The sequence below is a fragment of the Telopea speciosissima genome, chromosome 4 (genome assembly GCF_018873765.1).
Source record: "Telopea speciosissima isolate NSW1024214 ecotype Mountain lineage chromosome 4, Tspe_v1, whole genome shotgun sequence".
Classification (NCBI taxonomy): domain Eukaryota; kingdom Viridiplantae; phylum Streptophyta; class Magnoliopsida; order Proteales; family Proteaceae; genus Telopea; species Telopea speciosissima.
In genome coordinates, this window is record NC_057919.1 from 18140026 (window position 1) to 18160672 (window position 20647).

Genomic DNA, 20647 nt, shown 5'->3' on the forward strand with positions numbered 1-20647 from the left:
TTGGTTCTGGTTGGATAATTGGCTAGGGGTGGGCCCTCTTATTGATTATGTAGATAATGCCCTGCAGATTGATCTCTCGCTGCGAGTCAAGGATGTTCTTGAGGAGGGGGGTAAGTGGGATCAAAGTATTTTTTGTCAAATTGATTCGACTGAAGTGCGGGATGGCATGAAACTGTGTTCATAGTTGGGTTTTTCGGGATTTGTGGTTAATTCAGACTCTGCTACTACTGTTAGATGTGTTAAATAAGAAAAAGTGTAACATTTGGGAGAGTAACAGAGCGGCAGATTGGCTTGTTAATTTGGCCTGCGAAACTGCCTCAAACATTGTTTATCTCACTGGTGAAGAACACCCGGTTGCTTGCAGGCATATTCTTTGGGAAGATAAGGCTGATCTTCCAGTTCTTAGACATTAGTTTTTTATTGTTTTCTGCTGTAAGGGTTGGTTAGTTTATTTTGATTGGGTAAGAGAGAGATTTGTTCTCCCTTTGGCTGGGGTAAGGTGGTTATGTCCCCCCCCCCCCCCCGTTGTATTTTTTGAGTTATTTTTCTCTTTAATAAAGCTTTAGGGGCCTCTCCCGGGTCCCAGTTAATATTCGGGGTAAAAAAAAACCTGGACAGAAATTAACTGGATCAATAGCCTCTTAATAAAGGCCAGACTTGAACCTCCAAGTCCAGATCTTTCCAACAGACTTCCATCCTCTTCAATGTTAAAGCTAAGATTGATGCTGCCACCTCTAGTTGTGCTGAAACGCCTAGAAATTGGCTTATAGTGGAGGCTTGGGATCTTTCCTGTTGTAATTTTCAAGCAACTGCCTCCCCTTCTCTGTAAAGGCAGGGCCTTTATTTGTAATCTCTTTGTTTCATTCTTCTTGGTATTTAACTATTTACTCATCCCCCCAAAAAAGCTTGCTGTCTAGCCCTTGAACTCATCTTGTTTGGCATGTCCATTTTAAAATGTGTTAAGGTGCCTCGACTACTGTTTGCCTCTGCAGATTTGGATAAGCTTGGGAGGTGAAATATTTAAGAAGAGGAGGCTTATTTGCCTTACGTGTGTTTTCCATGTTTGAGAAAACTCATCCGTTATTTGCTAATTTTGCTATGCAGCTTTATGATTGCTGGCTACCTTTTCAGGTCTTATGATTGAGTGATATGATGTTGGCATGATCCAATCAGAAAACTGGATTAGCTTTGAGACTTCAGGACTTTTGGGAGGTTTAACATTTAGCTGATACTGAGTAACTCTTATTAGAAAAATGGATATTGTTATCTAATACCAACATGTTCAATTACCTACAGCTACATCTATCTAAGGAATTAGTGAACATCTATTAGTTTGATTCAAATTGCCTATGTGCTACTAATGAGTGTGTTGCATTTTAAGTGGCTATTTGCTCCTGTTAAGTTTAAATGATAGATTTTGACTGCCAAATTTGATTTGTTATTTCCTCTTGATATTGATATACAATTTAGATCCAGTATTAGTAAATCGAGTCCACATTAGGGTAATGGTGTGCTCTTTTTTGGCCATTCTAGTTCTCTAATATTTTGGAAACTGTAGAGCTATTAAATTGAAGCACAAGGCGTGCACCCAATGGAGGTGGGGTGCAATTTTAGAAAAAGTATACATATAACAAATGTTAGAACACTTCAATAGTTCAATGTATAGTTCACATATATGATGGGCGTATCCGGTGAACGAGGCTCGGGGTCTGGGGAGGGTCATATTGTATGCAGCCTTACCCCCACTTCATGGAGAGGCTGTTTCCCATAAATGATAAAGACAGTATAAAATGACTTGAAACATTTGAAACAGTTGGATGATTACTTTGCCTTACTATAGTGGATCACTGATGTAACACAGCTTAGGGTTGTGGATTTTCTAAAGCTGAACAAGAAGGAAAGATGGTGGTCTTGAAATAGGATAGGGTTAAGTAAGGCTTATTCAAATAGAAGGAGAAGGAGGAGAAGGAGCCTGGTATGTAGGCACTAGGCAGTAGCTTCATGACCAAATCGCACCAAATAACAACTTTATTTCCACACACGAAAAAAAAACCCTCAACTATGTACCCCTGCCACAATGCCTTGAAATATAAAAACTTTCTAGACTCTCTCAGACTACTTTCTATTTCTCTAACTACTCTGATTGTATCCGTAACATAAACTTATTACATACACTCTACAAAATTTCGAAACTCAATAGAATAATCCCCAAGTGAATAAAAACTAAACTAGAATTTCCTATTGTTTTGTTAGAATTCCTGTGACAGCATATAGCCCTTCAGTAACATGGCCATGACTTTACCAAACAGTTCCGATTTGCAAGATCTTGGTCTTGTTAGAAAGCTAGTTCAATAAACATCCAAATAGCACCTAACTCATGCCAATCGGACAAGTTTTTACCATCCCAAAACCAATCCAAAAGTAGGTCACAGTAATAGGCCAAAATAATGGTTCTACATCTTTTGAAGTTTGAGATGTTCCCACATCAATTACAAATTATGACTGACAAACTCATTGGGGAATTCATTATATAACAAAGCCCAAGTTTTTTTATTGCAGAATGTGCAAGTTGATAAAGCCTAAGCTCTATACCCTAACCAATTTTCGATATTATAGATCAAGCTTTATTTATCATCTAGAACGAGCACATAAAGGTGCAATCTTCAGACAAAAGGATTATGCTTTGTTTGCTAGACGGAGCAACCTAACATTAAAGACGCACAAAATCGCATGAAAGCACTTTTGGTGAACATAAGGTGCTTAAAAGTTCAAGTGTTAGTGGTGCAGTCATAACTGCCCAATTGAGCCTAGGAAGACCTTATTTTTAGCCATGGACAGGTTCCATGGGCCTTGGGCTACTTGTTGATGGGCTTGATCTTATAGCGGGCCTTAAATATACTGCCATAAGGTGGGGGTGACATCTGAGTACGAGAGTAGTAGTAGTAAGTGTGAGTTTTGGTGCTGTGGATATAAGACTGGTTTTTCAGATCTGGCCGACTGCTATCTCTTTCCTTCCTGTTCTGATCTACTGTTTATTAGGTGTAATCTGTCTTCATGTCTTCTCTGTTCTGCTTAATCTTCCTGAATGTATTCTTCTCCTTACTGATTTCTTTTTATTTCTTTATCGGATCTTATATTCTTTCTCTTTCTTGCTGATTATTGCATCTGAGATTCAAAATTTGATATTCTGAACTTTGTTTCAATCATATTAAATCGGTTTCTTAGTTCTGATATTCGAGATCTGTTTTAGAATTTCAGTTCTTTCTCCTAGCTTGATTCTTAAGCGGTTTTGAGATCATCTATCAAATCTTACCTGATTTCATTGATTCTTAGATTGTTGTCAGGCCTGACAAAATTGCCTACTTTACCTGATTTTGGGCTTAATCTGATGGTTGGATTCCGACTTATTTAATTTCTCTTATCATACCTCTATTCTATCCAGATACTGTTATGAACAATTTTCATAGATCCTAGTTTGTAGTGTGGTTCCAGCCTTTGTGCTCTCTAGATTTCATTCTAGAACTCTGAACCGCACCATTTAGTGACACGGTGCTGGTGCTAGGCAATGGGGCCACAGTGTGCACCTCTCACCTGAGGCTCACACCTTAGTAAAACTGTTTTAAAGTTATGAGGGACCTCCTTAGGCTTCATTGTCTTGGGAGGAGGAAAAGAATGAATTTCTGGTTGTTAGCTTTGGGAATTGTGACTTGTATCATACAGACATAGCACACTCTTTATTTATAATAATAAGAAATGAAGTACAAAGACATTAAAGTTCCTAGGGTAACACAAGATAAAACTCTATGGACAATTATACCCTTGAGCCCCATATTACAACATTGGTCTGCATATAACAGGACTAAATATATTATCTTTCCAGTCTACTGGAATAATGGTCCACCACATAAATCAGATGGTTGCAATCATCTGCTCAATTTATTTTAGTTACCTTAAAAATCAGTATACTTGTATTTATTTATGGGAAAAAGATTGTTGCGCTGCCCTTGTACAGATTCCTTTATACCCTTCTCACATATTAAACAGTAGGGCCCACACTGCTACTTTCTCTCCCATTCTGACAATGTGGGTGCCATGTGGACCCTATATAGATGATACCACTTCCCAATACCTCATTAGTGAGCGTTCCTTCTTACACTGCCCTTGTAGAAACCCCCCCCTTTTATTTATTTATTAAAAAAAAGGAAAAGGGTTTAACCTGTTTATGCTTGTCTTCATCAATTAAATCGTTATCCTAGTATTTTAAAGAGGAAGAAACTTGATGCTATGATTGCGCCATTGAATGGTGGTTCCTGTGTTTTTGCGCATGTGTGCTCTAGTATATGGACTAATATATGGTCTATAGATGATACAGAACATATTTGATACTGGAGCAACAAATTAGTGACCCATCATATAGTTAATTGTGTCAATTACTCAATATATTGGGTGTCTGAAACTGGTAGATTATGTTCTGGGCTACATAATTACAATTTCCCCTTCTCAAAAATCACTTCTATTTCACATCTTCTAAAAGGAAAGACCATTGGCTATCAATATTCATTGATTATGATATTCAGCATCTTACAATGGGAAATTGATAATAATGTATGCTACATATTTTGCATTCCGTGGGTGGAGGTGTTAGGCGTCCTACTGTCCTTGTATAAATTCTCTTTTCTTTCAGAATAAATAGATTAGTAGTTACTGAGCAGGTTTGATCCAAGTGAGTATGCCTGAATATCCAATATTCCAACTCTTATGGAGATTTGTTTTGATCGCAGAGAGTATGCCTGAACGTCCAATATTCCAACTCTTATAGAGATCTGTTCTGTTAACTGTCTGTTTAGATAGCATATGTCTCACCATTCTAATTCAACCCCACCTTCATACTCACCCATACATGTTGCACCAGGACATGCACTTGTTAGGTAAACACTCTATAAACAAAGATCAGGGAAAATGTAGTTTGATTGAGCCTTTACTAGAGTTTTTCAGGTTTTGGGTCTAATCCTCTGCCAGGAGTTGGTTTTTTATTTGAAGTGTGTCACTGCATCACTGCATCATAGGACGTGCAAGTTCATGAATGATGGTAGAGCATAGTCCCATATTGTATTTTGGGTTACAAACACTTGAGTTCTGTGACCACAGGGATGGGAGGTTACTGTTCCTGCCATGACCTGGATGCAAGGTATTACCCTAGTTTTGTTGTCAACACTTTTGACAGGAATAGGGCAGTGGTTATTAGTCAGTGCACTTTGCTAGAGATTCTTATGCAAATAGTGGCCTATGTCTTTGTTATGATTCTGATATATCTACAGTACTAATTGCAAGCGTCTCAGATTTGTTCAATTCGGGAAGATTACTGCACACCTCCTAATTCACTGTATATCTGATTTTATTTTGCTCAATGTCACTCTTATTTGATTTCCTCTTCTTGTAGTATTAGTTTTTATTGTTGTTAGTTTTGTATTGTGACCCATGAGAGGATGAAATATCTTGTCTCTCTTCGGTACGATACGAAAGGATGTCTCTTAAATTACCTTTCCGATAAGATATCCGATATTGATACTTTAAACCTTTGTTATGTGTGCATGTTTTAGATTTTTGTACGGATACGGATAATGTTAATTATTCTCTCTCACTTGCTATCCAAAGGACTGGAAAGAGTAGTGATATCAAAGAAAAAACGATCAAGTAAAGAAAGAGGGAGGTAGTTTTGAATACTGTTTTAAATTTTGGGGAGGGCTTCCTATGCTGCTGGTGTAAGAGAAATCTTTTACGTCACACCAATAGCAGCGCATGAAATGGTATAGTTAGTTGGGTCCCATAATGGTTGGGGAGGAAAGAAAAAAACCATCCAACGTGCATCTTCTCTTGGAGGAGCAGGGAATCCATCAAAACGGTTTCCTAATAATCATTTTGGTAGATTTATTATTTATTATAACTTCTAGTCAATAATTAAATCAGGTATGTATGTATATACTAATTAACTGAATGTAGGAACCCCTTTTTCTAATAATCATTTTGGTAGATTTATTATCTTTTAGTGAATGAGAATGTGCCAAGGGTAAGGGTGTCAATCAGTACGGTATCTGGTATCTGGTATTCGGTACGATATCGAAAGCAAACACCTCATACCGATACCATACCGTACCGCACATGATACTATTTTTGCATACCGATACCGTATCGTACGGTATTGGTACAATATACGGTTTTATTCGGTATGTATATGATATAGTATATGGTATTTGTTATATGGTTTTTTTATATTATATATACATAAATCAATATATATAGTATGAAATTAATTATATTTAATATATTATATTCTTGTATATATAAACTATTATATATATTTAATACATATATATTTAATACATATATATTTATATATATTATTTATTATATATAAATTAGTATATATATAAGTATATATTATTATAATACGGTACAGTACCGATACTCGGTAATTCGGTACGGTATCGGTATGTACCGACGGTATCAACCTCCATACCGATACTGTACAATACCCGAGTACGGTACCATTTTTCCATACCGTTACTGTATCGAATTATAATTCAGTACGGTACCAGTTCGGTAAATGGTTTCGGTTCCGAGTTGACACCCTTAGCCAAGGGTGCGATAATTGTAGTTGGGCTCTATGTGGTGCTGGGGAGAAGGGGAAGGAGATGAAAGATGCTTGATGCCATCAAATAACTCTATCCAACTGGAATAAATTGAGGTGACTGTTACTAGTGAATCTTATTCCACTATCAGACAGCTCCATTGAATTGGATAAAAAATGAGCCAGACTGTTGTTAATTACTCTTCTTCCTCCTTGGATGACACTAGACCTTGAAACACCAATGTCCTTATATATAGGCGTGCATGCACCCTCTTGGTGTTCTTGTATTTTTCAAGCTGTGTTTTGTCACTTCGTCTACTTCATTTGGGATGAAAGAATGAAAAATCTTGAGATTATTAAGAGGGCTGACAGCCATGGATTTAGGTACCGGTATTGTATCAACCTCATCAATCAAAATGTATATCGGCAGATATTGGTTCTTTGGAGGTAAATTGGTTCGATCAGACCTTGCTGACAGGTGATAACATTTATAGGTGCTTGTGAATTTTTCCCACTTCTCATAACGGCTTGTTTGGTTGCAAGTAAAGAGAAGTGAACATAGTGGCACAAAACTTCATTATCTTGCAATGAAAAGACAGTTCTGGATAAAGGGACCACGTTTTTTTTAGGGGTTATATGAAAGAATCCCCAATTCCATCCCTAATTGGGAACAATTGAAGACAAATTTAATGACCAACCATTCCCAGATAATATCATGCAAATTTATGAATGGACACACTAATTCCAACAGAATGTAGGAACCCCTATTCCTAATACTAATTTTAATTGATTTATTATATCTTCATGTGAATTACAATGTGCCAAAGGTGTGGTGATAGTAGTTGGGCTGTGGTGGTGGAGAGAAGAGGAAGGAGATGAAGATGTCATAGTTGGTGCCATTAAATAGCTCCAACGGAACAAATTGAGGTGACTTTTACTTGTGACTCTTCTTCGGCTGTCAAACAACTACATCCAACTTGAAAACTTGAGGTGACTTATTAATTACTCTTCTTCCTCCTTCCTAGATTACATTAGAGTTTGAAACACCAATGACTTTTTATCAAACAAGTCCCCAACCAAGGCGAAGGGATTTGCTCCAAACCACCTGGATGTAGTGTCGGCACTGTTGGCCTCCGATACAAGAATTGTTATTGTAATCATAATATTCTCTCTCAGAGACCCACAAATCCACAGCTTCTATGGCCGACATGTTACCGGAACTCCAAGCAAGGTTCTCACCAGAGGCAGGTAGTGCGGTGGAGTGCACGAGATTGCAATCTCTGGCTCTCTCCTGAGCGTAGTTTCCGGCATACGAATCTAATGTCGTCCTATGTCATTGGTCCAACACAGACCTCTGCACAGGCGGCATTGTGGGCTGCTAGGTAATCCTGTGGAGAATTTTGGGCTTGGTAGACATGGAAGAAGAAGGCTAAGCCAATGGGGCTACAAAGAAGAGCTAACAGGTCAAGTTTATATGATCCCATCTTATTACAAGATATCAACCTGCAAGAATTTTCAATCCATTGATGTCATCAAATTAATCACCCCTAGACCACCAAGACTTTTCTTTCTTTTTACATTCCGAGTTCCAAAAAACAAGTAGGAGAGTGTCTGCAGCATCAATAGAGTGGGGAATTGTTTGATAAGAGAATCAAACCCATAACCTTGTGGTAGCCTGCATTATAATTTGGGCAAGAGTTTTTTGTGGGGGAGCGTAACCTCCATGCGTGCACGGGGCCAATGGAAGAGTGTTTGCAGCATCAATAGAGTGGTCATTACTGTCTTTAATGGGGGGGGTGGGGCAGTTATTTTTCCCTTTTCATATGTAAATTTTATTTTATTTTTCAAATTAAAAGCATTTTATTGCAAAGTAAAGTAAAATTTAATGACCATATTTAACATGTTTTTTTGAATTAATCACATCATTAATTCTATAGGAAACAACTTTCTGCTTTTACTTCATTTAATGTTTTCATTTCTAGGTCTTATATTATTCGAAAGGATCATAGAGTTACAGTCCTACAACATTTTGTTCAGGTTTTCGGTGCTTTCATATATTTGGGGAGGGGAATAAAGTTTTGGATTAGACCTTCCAACATGGTGTCAGAGGCCATGATTTTTTTTTTTTTTTTTTTCTTCTCGTGTCTTTCCACATGTATAGTGATGTGCCATTCTGCCACACATGAGGGGAGTGTTGCCTAGCCATTGGATGCTCATTGGGTGGTGCCCTCATCGGAGAGGACCCGGATTTGTTCCCATGGTAGAACAAGCGCATTTTATTATTATTATTATTATTTTTTGTAATCATATCTTATTGTTAAAATTAAAAATCCTTAAAAAAACTGTTCTGCTATTGCATGTTCTATTATCATGAACCTACTACTATCTTAGTGATGTGAAGGAGGAGAAAGAAACAAACATAAGATTTGAAAATTTTGATATGATTTGAATGCTAATAATCTGTGGAAACAAGAAAGATTGGTTTGAAAGAAAGAGCCTTCTCTTCTCTACTTATGGAACTGATCTATTATATGACATGTTCTCGCAGGAAAATTAGGCCAAAGCTGACATGGATGGATGGTCATCTTTCGGGCATTCCTATGTGGGTTATTTTGGTAAGTCAACTCTGATCAAAACAAGTTATGATCCAGGGTTTTAAGAATCGGATTGGTGATTCATGCCTATATTGATTCTGGCCGAGGTTGATCCCAATCCCAATTCTCCCTGATTTGGCTAATAAAAACCCTAGATGGCTAGAATATGCCTGATTCCAAGGCCAGTTTGGGCCAATCTAGGCCTATTCTGATTCTGTTCCAATCCAAATCCAAACCGTTCTGATTCGAGGTTGACCTTACAACATGTTTGTCTGGTGTGTTTGGTTGACACTTGACAATGAAAATTTTGACTTTTTTTCTTTGACTATAGATTAACACTTTATTATATAGCAATTTGGTTTCTTCATTCCTTCATTTCCTTTTCCTGTTCCATCTCCCCTTCTATTTGTCCCTCTTCAAGGGAAGCCATGGCTTTCAATGTTGTTTGGTTTATTGAGTTATGTTCTCTTCTTATTGGCTATGGAGTACATGTTGAAGCCTCCTCTCACAGGGTTTTCTTACACCTTCAATCTTATGAGCACACTACCCATCAGCCTTTTAGAACTGCCTACCATTTCCAACCAACCAAAAACTGGATCAATGGTTCTTCTTCTTTCTCTTATGTAGCTTCTATATAATTTTTTCTGACATTTCCAACTATCTTCTTTTAACTAATTTTTTATTTATATTGTGGGCATGTCTGTGATTCTGGAATGGACAACTGGATCTCATTGGATAAACAGATCTTGATGTTATTTTGAGTCTAATTGAATTTCAAGCTAGCTATTTGGGGCTAGATGGAACCAAATTTTGCAGTACTAATATTCAACAAAGCTCAAGAGTTTACTAATCTAAAAGGAATGCTACTGCTGCTGCTTCATATTCTTCTCCCTTTTCTTCTTGTTGGGTTTGAGGCAATAGAACTGGGAGATAGGTTTGAGTGCCTAATAACTTGAATCCTCTTTCTAGAATTCTAGTTTTCCCAATAGATCCACTAATCTATAGCTATTTCCTGCAAAGGAAACTAGCAGATTTTCTTGTCTTTCAAACCTAAGCCTTCTTGGTGCTGGTATAAATCAATCTATGCATTGGGTTCTATATGAATGTATACATATATGGATGTTTCTTTTATGCTGTTGTGATGTTTATGAACAGTTACAGTATGATAGTTGCTTATTAGCTTGGTATGACCTCAATAATGAGTTGATATGATCTGTCAGTTTTTACTTTGGTTGCTAAAATCACCACCATAAGAGATTATTTTTTTGATAACTGATTGATTTTGACTTTAGTCTTTATTAAAGGGTACTAATGTTGTTGAAAAGTTCAGCTTGATCCAATGGATGGATCTGATTTTATTAAGGATTCCTAATACTACTAGGACAAGGCCAAATCTGTCAATAGAGAACTCAGATGAATGAAAAGATGGCAGATTCATAGGCACATCAGAACAACAGTATGCTTTGTGAATCTCAGATCAAACAGACCATCAAATAGAATAATAGTGATGATAGGATTGAGATATTGCAAGAACAACGGGCAATTGCAGCCCTATTCTCTGCATTGTAGCATCATTTGTGAGCCTTGATATGGTTTTACAGAACACCCATGTGGTTACTTGTAAGTTCCAAACTCTACTTGATGGGTCTTTAGCTCAAGTTGGTAGAGCACTTGGAATATAAGAATGTTCCAAGGGATAGTGGTTTAAATCCACTAAGACTCTTTTTATTCAACCGTTCAAAGCATAGTTAGTTAAGGTAATTTGAGAATGACAACTCTCAGCCTTTTGTTTGAGGTCTTATATCAAATTGATTGCTTTTGTAGTAGGTGTAGCCAAGGATCACCCCCGTGTCTCTATACATTAGTAGAATTTAGAGATTATGTATTATCCACTATAAAAGTAGGAAATAGTGTTAGTTCTTATTATTGATATTCACTAGTTTCATCTTGATTAACCATTTGTTCCGATTGCTTATAGATATATACACTTTATATGGATTTGTATTAATTTTTAATGTCTTAACATCGTTGATTTTATATGGATTATAGTGTTAATGGTATTTCTGTAATTTATAGTAACCTAATAGAGCATCAGTCTCTTTTTTTAATGTATACTTTATATGGATTTTTAATAATTTTTAATGTCCTAAAATCATTGATTTTATATGGATTTAGTATTAATGGTAATTTTGTAATTTATAATAAACATACAAAGCTGTTGCAGAAAGCCAGAAACAGATTTTATTAAACACCTTTACATTACAAAAGTGTCCCGGATACGTTCCTATAACTATTTATCAAACATCATTTTGCAACCATTACTCTGCAAACAAAAACAACAAAATACGTTTTTGGTGAGAAACGAAATAGAAACACGTGTAACGTTATCAAACGGTGCCTTAATAGCCAACCTGAAATCCCACTTACAAGGTTCCTCTTTGACATTGCTTGATTGCAACGTCATCAATAAAATCTGAAATAATATCAGTGGCATGGTCAGAAGTTTCTCCATCTAGAGTTGGCATCGATGACACCAGCCCCCACATCAATTGAGTTCTTTCACGCCAAGCCCGATCGTTGCACGCGTAGGTCCCTTTGGTATTGCAAATCCATAGGAACTAGGGCTGTTCCTCTTGCCTGGACATTGGTCTCCATGTCTCACTGGAGAGGTCGTAGCCTGCTGCTAGCATCGATCCTCTTTTAGGCAAAGCAGCATTTTCGTACTTTGTTACAATTTTGGTGGAAGGATAAATGAGAAACAGAATTGGGAAAGATTCTCTCTTCACCCACCACTTAAAAAATGTAATGAAAATTATTTACATATAGGTAGTTATTAAACAGTTTTTCGTTTTATATTCTTTTATATCTAGTAGCTACCAAACAGTTTTTATTTTTCATCAAAAATGATTTTTATTAATTGACTGTTTTTTAAATAGGCCATAAACAAACTGAAATATAATACCAAAAAGACCCTTGGACACTTGTCTTATTTGTTTCCATATTTTCATATTGGAAAATTTTCTCTCTATAGTCGATATTTGCCTTATATTTATTCAAATTCTTCATCCCTCTTGCCTCTTACCCTCCTAATTTATCCCAAACCTTTTTTTCTGATTTTCCCTAAAACAAACTTCAACCTCCCTTTCTCCCATATAATTTAAAATTCTTAAATTATCCTTGATCCCCTTCGCTCCCTCCTACTGCCTCTTCCAACAATCCACCTCCTCCCTCTGCCCCAACACCATCCTAAGGGCCCCACCTCCGCCCTCTGCATCTCCCACTTTCCCCCACCCGTCTCCGCCCTCCGCCCTCCGCCTGATCTTATGTTTTATGTGAAACTAAATGTAAAAATCATGACATTATACTATTTTGGGCTATACTAACAATTTAGGTACCAAGGGGTTCAAAGGAGGATTGTGGGTTCTTTACCGTCTAGAGTTGTAGCCTTTTCCTCAGAGCATATAGCATAGGGGTGCAGTAGTGGGCCCTCAGCCTAGAAGAGGAAAGGGGAAGGCCGAGATACTTTATGGAAAAATGACCCGAGGTAATACTTTAATCCTGCTAAACTCGCTTTTCTCTTCGTCATTAACACCCACCACGATCAATGAGGAATTTAATTTGTTGATCGAGTGCTCAGATAGAGCTGTGAAGGACTCCACCGCCACCATAACTTGGGAGAAGGAGGGGGGGCTCAGCCTTGACAAAAATAACCATATCATTGGCAAAGGCTAAATGCGATAGCTTAGAAGACTCATAGCTAGGGAAGGACTCAATCAGATTTTGCTCCACAAGAGATTGAAGGCTGTGGGAAAAGGGTCCATGATAAGAATAAAACAAGAAGGGCGACATAGGGCACCCTTGATAGATACCAACAATGCTTTGTAAAAATCCCTTTGGGTTGCTGTTGATCAACACAAAGAACTTGGTTGAGCAGATACACTTATAAACCCAAGTCGTGAAAAGGGCGGGGTGGTGGTGGAACTTCATAAGAATCATAATGTCAATAATACACTCCCACCTCATAGAATTATAGGCCTTGTGGATGTCCAACTTAATCATAGCCGCTAGGGGTGGGGTGGGACCTTCTCTTAAACCCTCTAATCACCCCTGAACATAAGATATTGTTATCAGTGATACATTTCCCTTTGCTGAATGGCGAGCTGGGGCAAGCCGTAAACTCGGACATCCTAAGTTCGAATTCCACTGCCCTCACTTCCTTGGGCCAGCCATCACTCAGTCTCAATCCAATTGACCACTGTGACAAAGGTTTAGTGTGATAGTAGACGCGGTGGCTGTCCTGTTGCCGGAGGGATTAGTCAAGCCAATGTGTGCGGATACCCCTCGTATTCCAAAAAAAAAAAAAAAATTCAATTGATTCGGACTTGAGCAACTATCTTCAAGCTACAATTCAGATCCTCTACGGCACGCTGCCCATAGCGGCCTGAGCGACGCAGATACATTGGTGCACGTAATGACCACCTTACTCCCGCTCGGACAAGGTGCTCGGGCAGGGGTAAGACGGTCAATATGCAAACCCATGTGTTTGCGCCATTACGGGCATCGCGCCGTAGAAGATCTAGGTCCTTCAAGCTATTTGCAATGATCTTCACCACGAACTTGTATAAATGGTTACAAAGAGCAACGGGTCTAAACTCAGAAACAATGCAAGCTCCCTCTACCTTAGGATGAGCCCAGATGAAAGTTTGGTTCACCATTGCAATTTGATCAAGATTGAGAAAGAAACTTCGAATGACAAGGACAAGGTTATCCCTAATCATTTCCAAAGAAGATAAGGGACCTTCTCTTAAACCCTCCAACCACCCCATAATGTCAATAATAAACTCCCACCTCATAGAATTATAGGCCTTGTGGATGTCCAACTTAATCATAGCCGCTAGGGGTAGGGTGGGACCTTCTTAACCCTCTAACCACCCCTGAACATAAGATATTGTTATCAGTGATACATTTCCCTTCACTGAATGGCGAGTTGGGGCAAGCTGTAAACTTGGACGTCCTAAGTTCGAATCCCACTGCCCTCACCTCCTTGGGCCAGCCATCACTCAATCTCAATTCAGTTGATCACTGTAATGGAGGTTTAGTGCAACAATAGACGCAACGGCTGTCCTGTTGCCAGTGGGATTAGTCAAGCTATTGTGTGCGGATACCCCTAGTATTCCCAAAAAAAAAAAAATCAATTGATTCGGACTTGAGCAACAGCGGCCTGAGCGGCGCAAACATATGGGTCCGCATAATGACCACCTTACCCCCGCTCGGGTAGGGGTAAGGCAGTCAATGTGCAAACCCATGTGTCTGCGCCACTACGGGCATCGCGCTGTAGAAGATCTGGATCCTTCAAGCTAGTTGCAATGATCTTCACCACGAACTTGTATAAATGGTTACAAAGAGCAGCCAGTCTAAACTTAGAAACAATGCAAGCTCCTTCTGCCTTAGGATGAACCCAAATGAAAGTTTGGTTCACCATTGCAATTTGATCAAGATTGAGAAAGAAACTTCGAATGACAAGGACAAGGTTATCCCTAATCATTTCCAAAGAAGATAAGGGACCTTCTGACCCCATAATGTCAATAATAAACTCCCACCTCATAGAATTATAGGCCTTGTGGATGTCCAACTTAGTCATAGCCGCTAGGGGTAGGGTGGGACCTTCTCTTAAACCCTCTAACTACCCCTGAACATAAGATATTGTTATCAGTGATACATTTCCCTTCACTGGCGAGCTGGGGCAAGTCATAAACTCGAACGTTCTAAGTTCGAATTCCACTGCTCTCACCTCCTTGGGCCAGCCATCACTCAGTCTCACTCCAGTGGATCACTATAAGGAGGTTTAGTGCGGCAGTAGACGCGGTGGCTGTCTTGTTGCAGGGGGGATTAGTCGGGCCAATGTGTGTGGATACCCCTAGTATTCCCAAAAAAAAAAAAATCAATTGATTCGGACTTGAGCAACTATCTTCAAGCTACAATTCACATCCTCTACAGCGTGCTGCTCGTTGCGGGCTGAGCAGCGCAGACACATAGGTGCACGTAATGACCATCTTACCCTCGCTCGGGCAAGGTGCTCAGACAGGGGTAAGGCGGTCTATGTGCAAACCCATGTGTCTGCGCCGCTACGAGCATCACGCCGTAGAAGATCTAGATACTTCAAGCTATTTGCAATGATCTTCACCACGAACTTGTATAAATGGTTACAAAGAGCAACCGGTCTACACTGAGAAACAATGCAAGCTCCCTTTACCTTAGGATGAGCCCAGCTGAAAGTTTGGTTCACCATTGCAATTTGATCAAGATTGAGAAAAAAACTTCGAATGACAAGGACAAGGTTACCCCATAATGTCAATAATAAACTTCCACCTTATAGAATTATAGGCCTACCTCATAGAATTATAGGCCTTGTGGATGTCCAACTTAATCATAGCCGCTAGGGGTAAGGTGGGACCTTCTCTTAAACCCTCTACCCACCCCTGAACATAAGATATTGTTATCAGTGATACATTTCCCTTCACTGAATGACGAGCTGGGGCAAACCGTAAACTCGGACGTCCTAAGTTCGAATCCTACTGCCTTCACCTCCTTGGGCCAGCCATCACTCAGTCTCAATCCAGTTGATCATTGTAACGGAGGTTTAGTGGGGCAGTAGATGCGGTGGCTGTCCTGTTGCCGGGGGATTAGTCCAGCCAATGTGTGCGGATACCCCTAGTATTCCCCAAAAAAAATAAAAAAAAGCAATTGATTTAATTTGGACTTGAGCAACTATCTTCAAGCTACAATTCAAATCCTCTATGGCGCGCTGCCCGTAGCGGCCTGAGTGGTGCAGACACATGGGTGCGCATAATGACCACCTTACCCCCACTCAGGCAAGGTCCTTGGGCAAGGGTAAGGCGGTCAATGTGCAAACCCATGTGTCTGCACCGCTACTGGCATCGCGCCGTAGAAGATCTGGATCCTTCAAGCTATTTGCAATGATCTTCACCACGAACTTGTATAAATGGTTACACAACCGGTCTAAACTTAGAAACAATACAAGCTCCCTCTACCTTTGGATGAGCCCAGATGAAAGTTTGGTTCACCATTGCAATTTGATCAAGATTGAGAAAGAAACTTCGAATGACAAGGACAAGGTTATCCCTAATCATATCCTATCCAAAGAAGAGAAGAAACCCATACCAAACTCATTTTTCTTTCTTTTTCCCTCGCAGAAATTTGTTTGATACTTTGAGGACAAAATATAAAAGATGAAGCGGTACGGGTAGAGAAGGGAATCCAGAGAGTGGGGACGAAAAAGGAAAACTTGTCTTCCTGATTGATGGCCTCTCAAGATGATTACAGTGAAGAAAGGTAGGTAGCTCTATCTCTGACATCGACAGATTCTTCATTTTTGTGGGTTCTATTCCCTGTTTCCCAGCATGCGTGCGCCGGCCAGTTATAATCAATCACCGAAGCAGCAGCAATAACAACGTATGCAAAATAATGAAAGTCAAAAGGGCAAAAAAAGCCAAATGTTTTTTGGTTTATCGAAGAAGCCAAGTAGCTAGCAAACTATTCTGCCAATAGTATCCAATCACTGTGTTCACACCACATTCTTTGATGGTTTCACTGCTTCAAAGTACATTGTGAGCACCTAAGCTCACAATTCAGCATCAAAGTAGGACAACTAGCTAGCTTCACTGTAATAATAGAAATTACTTAACGAAAAACCTCTGTAATTATTCATCGGCAAGGAGGATTTATCACTGTTTTGTAATCTCTCTCTCTTTCTGTATGTGTATGTGTGTGTGTTTGTGTATGTGTGTGTGTGTGGTATGAAAATGAGAGTGCTTAGCCTATTATCCTGAGGTAACATACAACTTGACCAAAAGAAAGAGACACAGTTCCTAAAAAAGTTTCAAGTCCATCAAATGAGAAGCTGCAAATATAAATAAACCTTACAAATGACTCCTCAAAATTTTATCTTCCCTTTTTTCGTAGACTCCTCGAATATTTGTGTCCATAATCAGATGTTAAATTCAATCAAATTATCCTTGAAATATCTAATCACATTTAAATGGTCATATCTCTTATATGAAAACAGTCAGTCAAAAACCCACAGCAAATATCACTGCATCATATCCATCTGCTAATATGCTGTCATTTAGACCTGGCAGCTCTATAGTGAGAACTACATCATTAAACTCACCACTGCATAAAAATGTTCCTTATTTCAAAACTCACTTTCCTATAGCATTTATATTCTTCTATAGAGTCATTTATCTTTAGGATATTCAAACTTTCCTAGCAACAGTAACAGTGGTTATTGTCACTGACCAAAAGGAGAAATGTATGCACAGTATTAAAGATAGTACATTAAATAACTACTTCATCCTAAAAGTGGTGAATGCTTTGTAGAAAACAAGAACCTAAAAAGATGCGTAAATGAATGGAAATCGCAAACAAACAATACAATGCACAAGGATTTACGTGGTTCGGCAAGATTACCTATGTCCAGGGTAAGATGAGATCCGTTTCACTATCAATGGAGAATAGGGTTATAGTGGCTCGTCCTCACACCTCTCTCAGATTGCATTATAGAGAAAGAACCCTCACTACAAATTTATAGCAAAACCCTATACAGAAATTTTACTGAAATACCCATATAGTCGAGGCCATAGGCCTTGTAACGGCCCTTCAGAATCAACCCACAAATCCAAGTGACGGAATACAAGACATCGTACCCCCAAAAATATAAATGTCTTGAGACACTGTCACAACCAAGCAAATCTGCATTCCTGGTGTTTCATTGATAGGTTGTAAATTAGAGCATGGACTGAATTTCCCTGAGAAAGAAAATTATCTTCCTCACCTCTTTGTTGCAAACTAAGGAAAATTCCAAGATCATCTTGAATTATCCCTTCAACCCATCTGTGTCTCATTAGTCATTACTGAGTCAGCAGTCTGAATCCAGCTATATCCAGATGGCTTCATCAATCCTCGATCTTCCATTAGCTTCCTCACTCTCACAGCATCATCCCATCTCCCAGCCCTTGCATATATATTTGACAGCGTGATATAATTTCCAGGGTTTTCTGGTTCCAAGTGAAATAGGTGCTCTGCAGCTAGCCTTCCAAAATCGATATTTTGATGAACCCGACAGGCAGCAAGCAAAGACCCCCAGATGCTCCTATCGGGCTCAATTGGCATTTTATTTATGAATCTGACAGCCTCCTCAAGTCGCCCTGCACGTCCAAGTGAATCGACAATACATGCAAAATGTTCTGTACTTGGGAAGAAATCAAAATCTTGGATTAAACTGTTGAAGAGTTGGAGTCCCTCGTCCACAAGACCTGAGTGGCTGCAAGCAGTGAGCACAGAAGTGAATGTTGCAGGGTTGGGTTGAATGCTGGAGTTCTTCATCTCTTGCAGAAGCTCAAGAGCTACTCTGCCTTGCCCATGTATTCCATATGCTCCAATTATTGTGTTCCATGATACCACATCCTTGGTTTCCATGTTTGAGAATACAGTGTAAGCAGCTCCAACGCTTCCACATTTGGAGTACATGTTGATCAGTGAATTCCATACTGAAATAGCCGAATCGAAACCATTTCTCCAGATGAGGGCATGCATTTGTTTCCCACATTGAAGATCACAAATGGGAAGAACTGTCGATAGTGTTATCTGATCACTTCTAATTCCACTTGATTGCATTTTCCTAAAACATGTAAGTGCCAAGTCATCCCGTCCAAGAAGTACAAACCCAAGAATCATTGCATTCCATGTAACAATATCATGTTTATCCATCAATGCAAATACATTTCTTGTATCTTGAAACCTACCACACCTAGCATACATTATCAACAAGGCTGCCCCTGCTGAATTGTAGAACTTGAGTGAGGATCCAGTTTTAATTCCATACCCATGGATTTCCCGTCCACTTCTCAGAGCCCCTAAATGTCTGCATGATAGAATGACATTGGAAATAGCAGCTGCATCGGGAAGAACCAATCCTCTAAACATCATTTTCCTGAAAATCCCTATGGATATCTCATACTTCCCAATCCTTGAATAACCCGACATTAAGGTGGTCCATGAGATGATATTAGGCTCCTTAATTTGTTCAAAGATCTCTGAAGCTTCCTCACACAACCCCATACGACAATATCCATCAACGATTGTATTCAAAGTGACCAAATCGGGCTCCAAACCTTCTGATCTCATTGAACCCAGCAGTTCCATAGCCAAGTCAAAAGACTCATTGCAGACATACCCTGAAATCATAGAATTCCACGATAAAATATCTCTTTCAACCATTTTGTCAAAAACCTCTCGAGCTGTTTGAGCATCGCCACATTTGGAGTACATATCGATCAGGGAATTACATACTTCCAGCTTGTATTCGGCACCGAACCTTATTATATCTTTGTGGATTCGAATTCCCTCCTCCAAGGACAAGGATTGAGCGCAGGCCCTGAGGACCTTGGGAAAGACGTACCCGTCAGGTCTGACACCCTGCACTTGCATCTCCCTGTAAGAACTAAGGCACTGGTGATACATTCCATTCCTTGAGTATAGAGCGAGGATAGCCGTCCATGCAAACACGTTGGGTCGAGGCAATTTCTCAAACAAGATATGTGCAGAACTGAAATCGTTGCAATCTGCATACATTTGGATCAATTTGGTAGCCATGAATGAATCGAATCCCAACCCATGAAGTATAATCTGCTGATGAACTTGCCTGCCCTGTTTTAATGCGGTTGAATTGCTGCAAATTTGAAGCAGATGGTTGAGTTCGGAAGGAGTGAGGATTCTCAAATGGGTCCCAAAGAAAGATAAGATTCGAGGTTGAGATGTCCATCTTTTCATCTCATTTGAAATCTCGCAAGATTCAAAAGCCAAACTTTCCTATAATCCTTGGTGACCGTTAAAGAAAGGGAATGAAAGTTTGGCGGGAATTGCTCGAGCTGAAGGTTCAATGTTTCGGTCATGAGTCATGACTCATCAGTCAGACTGACCAATACAAAGTTACAAACTGCCCTGTGCCTTCATGAGATGAGATGTTGTTGGTACTTTTGGTGATGCCGGTGGGCTGGGCTAAACCTGAACATGGTCCATGAAAGTGTGGTCCATCACAATTCTGGGCTGCCAAAAGCCGACAAATACTGGGCCCCACTGGACCAGTGACCTAAAAATTTGGTACTTTACCATAGATGTAACTGGGGAGGGAAGGATGGTTTCCCTGCATAAGAATACACCAAAAGACACAATGAGTAATGGACTAGAGAGGTGGAGTAGCCAAGCAAATCCGAGCTGTGCAGAGAATGCTATAGTCCAAATCCATTTTGGGTTGAGCCATGGGCATGGGTAGGGTGTCGATCGGTCGGTTCATTTTCATCGGTTTCAGTGTGAGAATGGGTGAAATCGAAACAACCAAAACCAA

At 39.4% G+C, this 20647-nt stretch overlaps 1 protein-coding gene across 1 annotated transcript; it reads right to left on the minus strand.

Moving 5' to 3' along the window:
• Positions 1-17975: 17975 nt before the first annotated feature.
• LOC122659823 (pentatricopeptide repeat-containing protein DOT4, chloroplastic-like) lies at positions 17976-20170 on the minus strand. Its single transcript, XM_043854957.1, has one exon. It carries the CDS (start codon positions 20071-20073, stop codon positions 18127-18129), a length of 1947 nt encoding a protein of 648 aa, XP_043710892.1. The 5' UTR covers positions 20074-20170; the 3' UTR covers positions 17976-18126.
• Positions 20171-20647: the final 477 nt, after the last annotated feature.

Coding starts and splice junctions, on each gene's coding strand:
- LOC122659823 (XM_043854957.1), bottom strand. CDS start 20,073: ATGAAAAGATGGACATCTCAACCTCGAATCTTATCTTTCTTTGGGACC.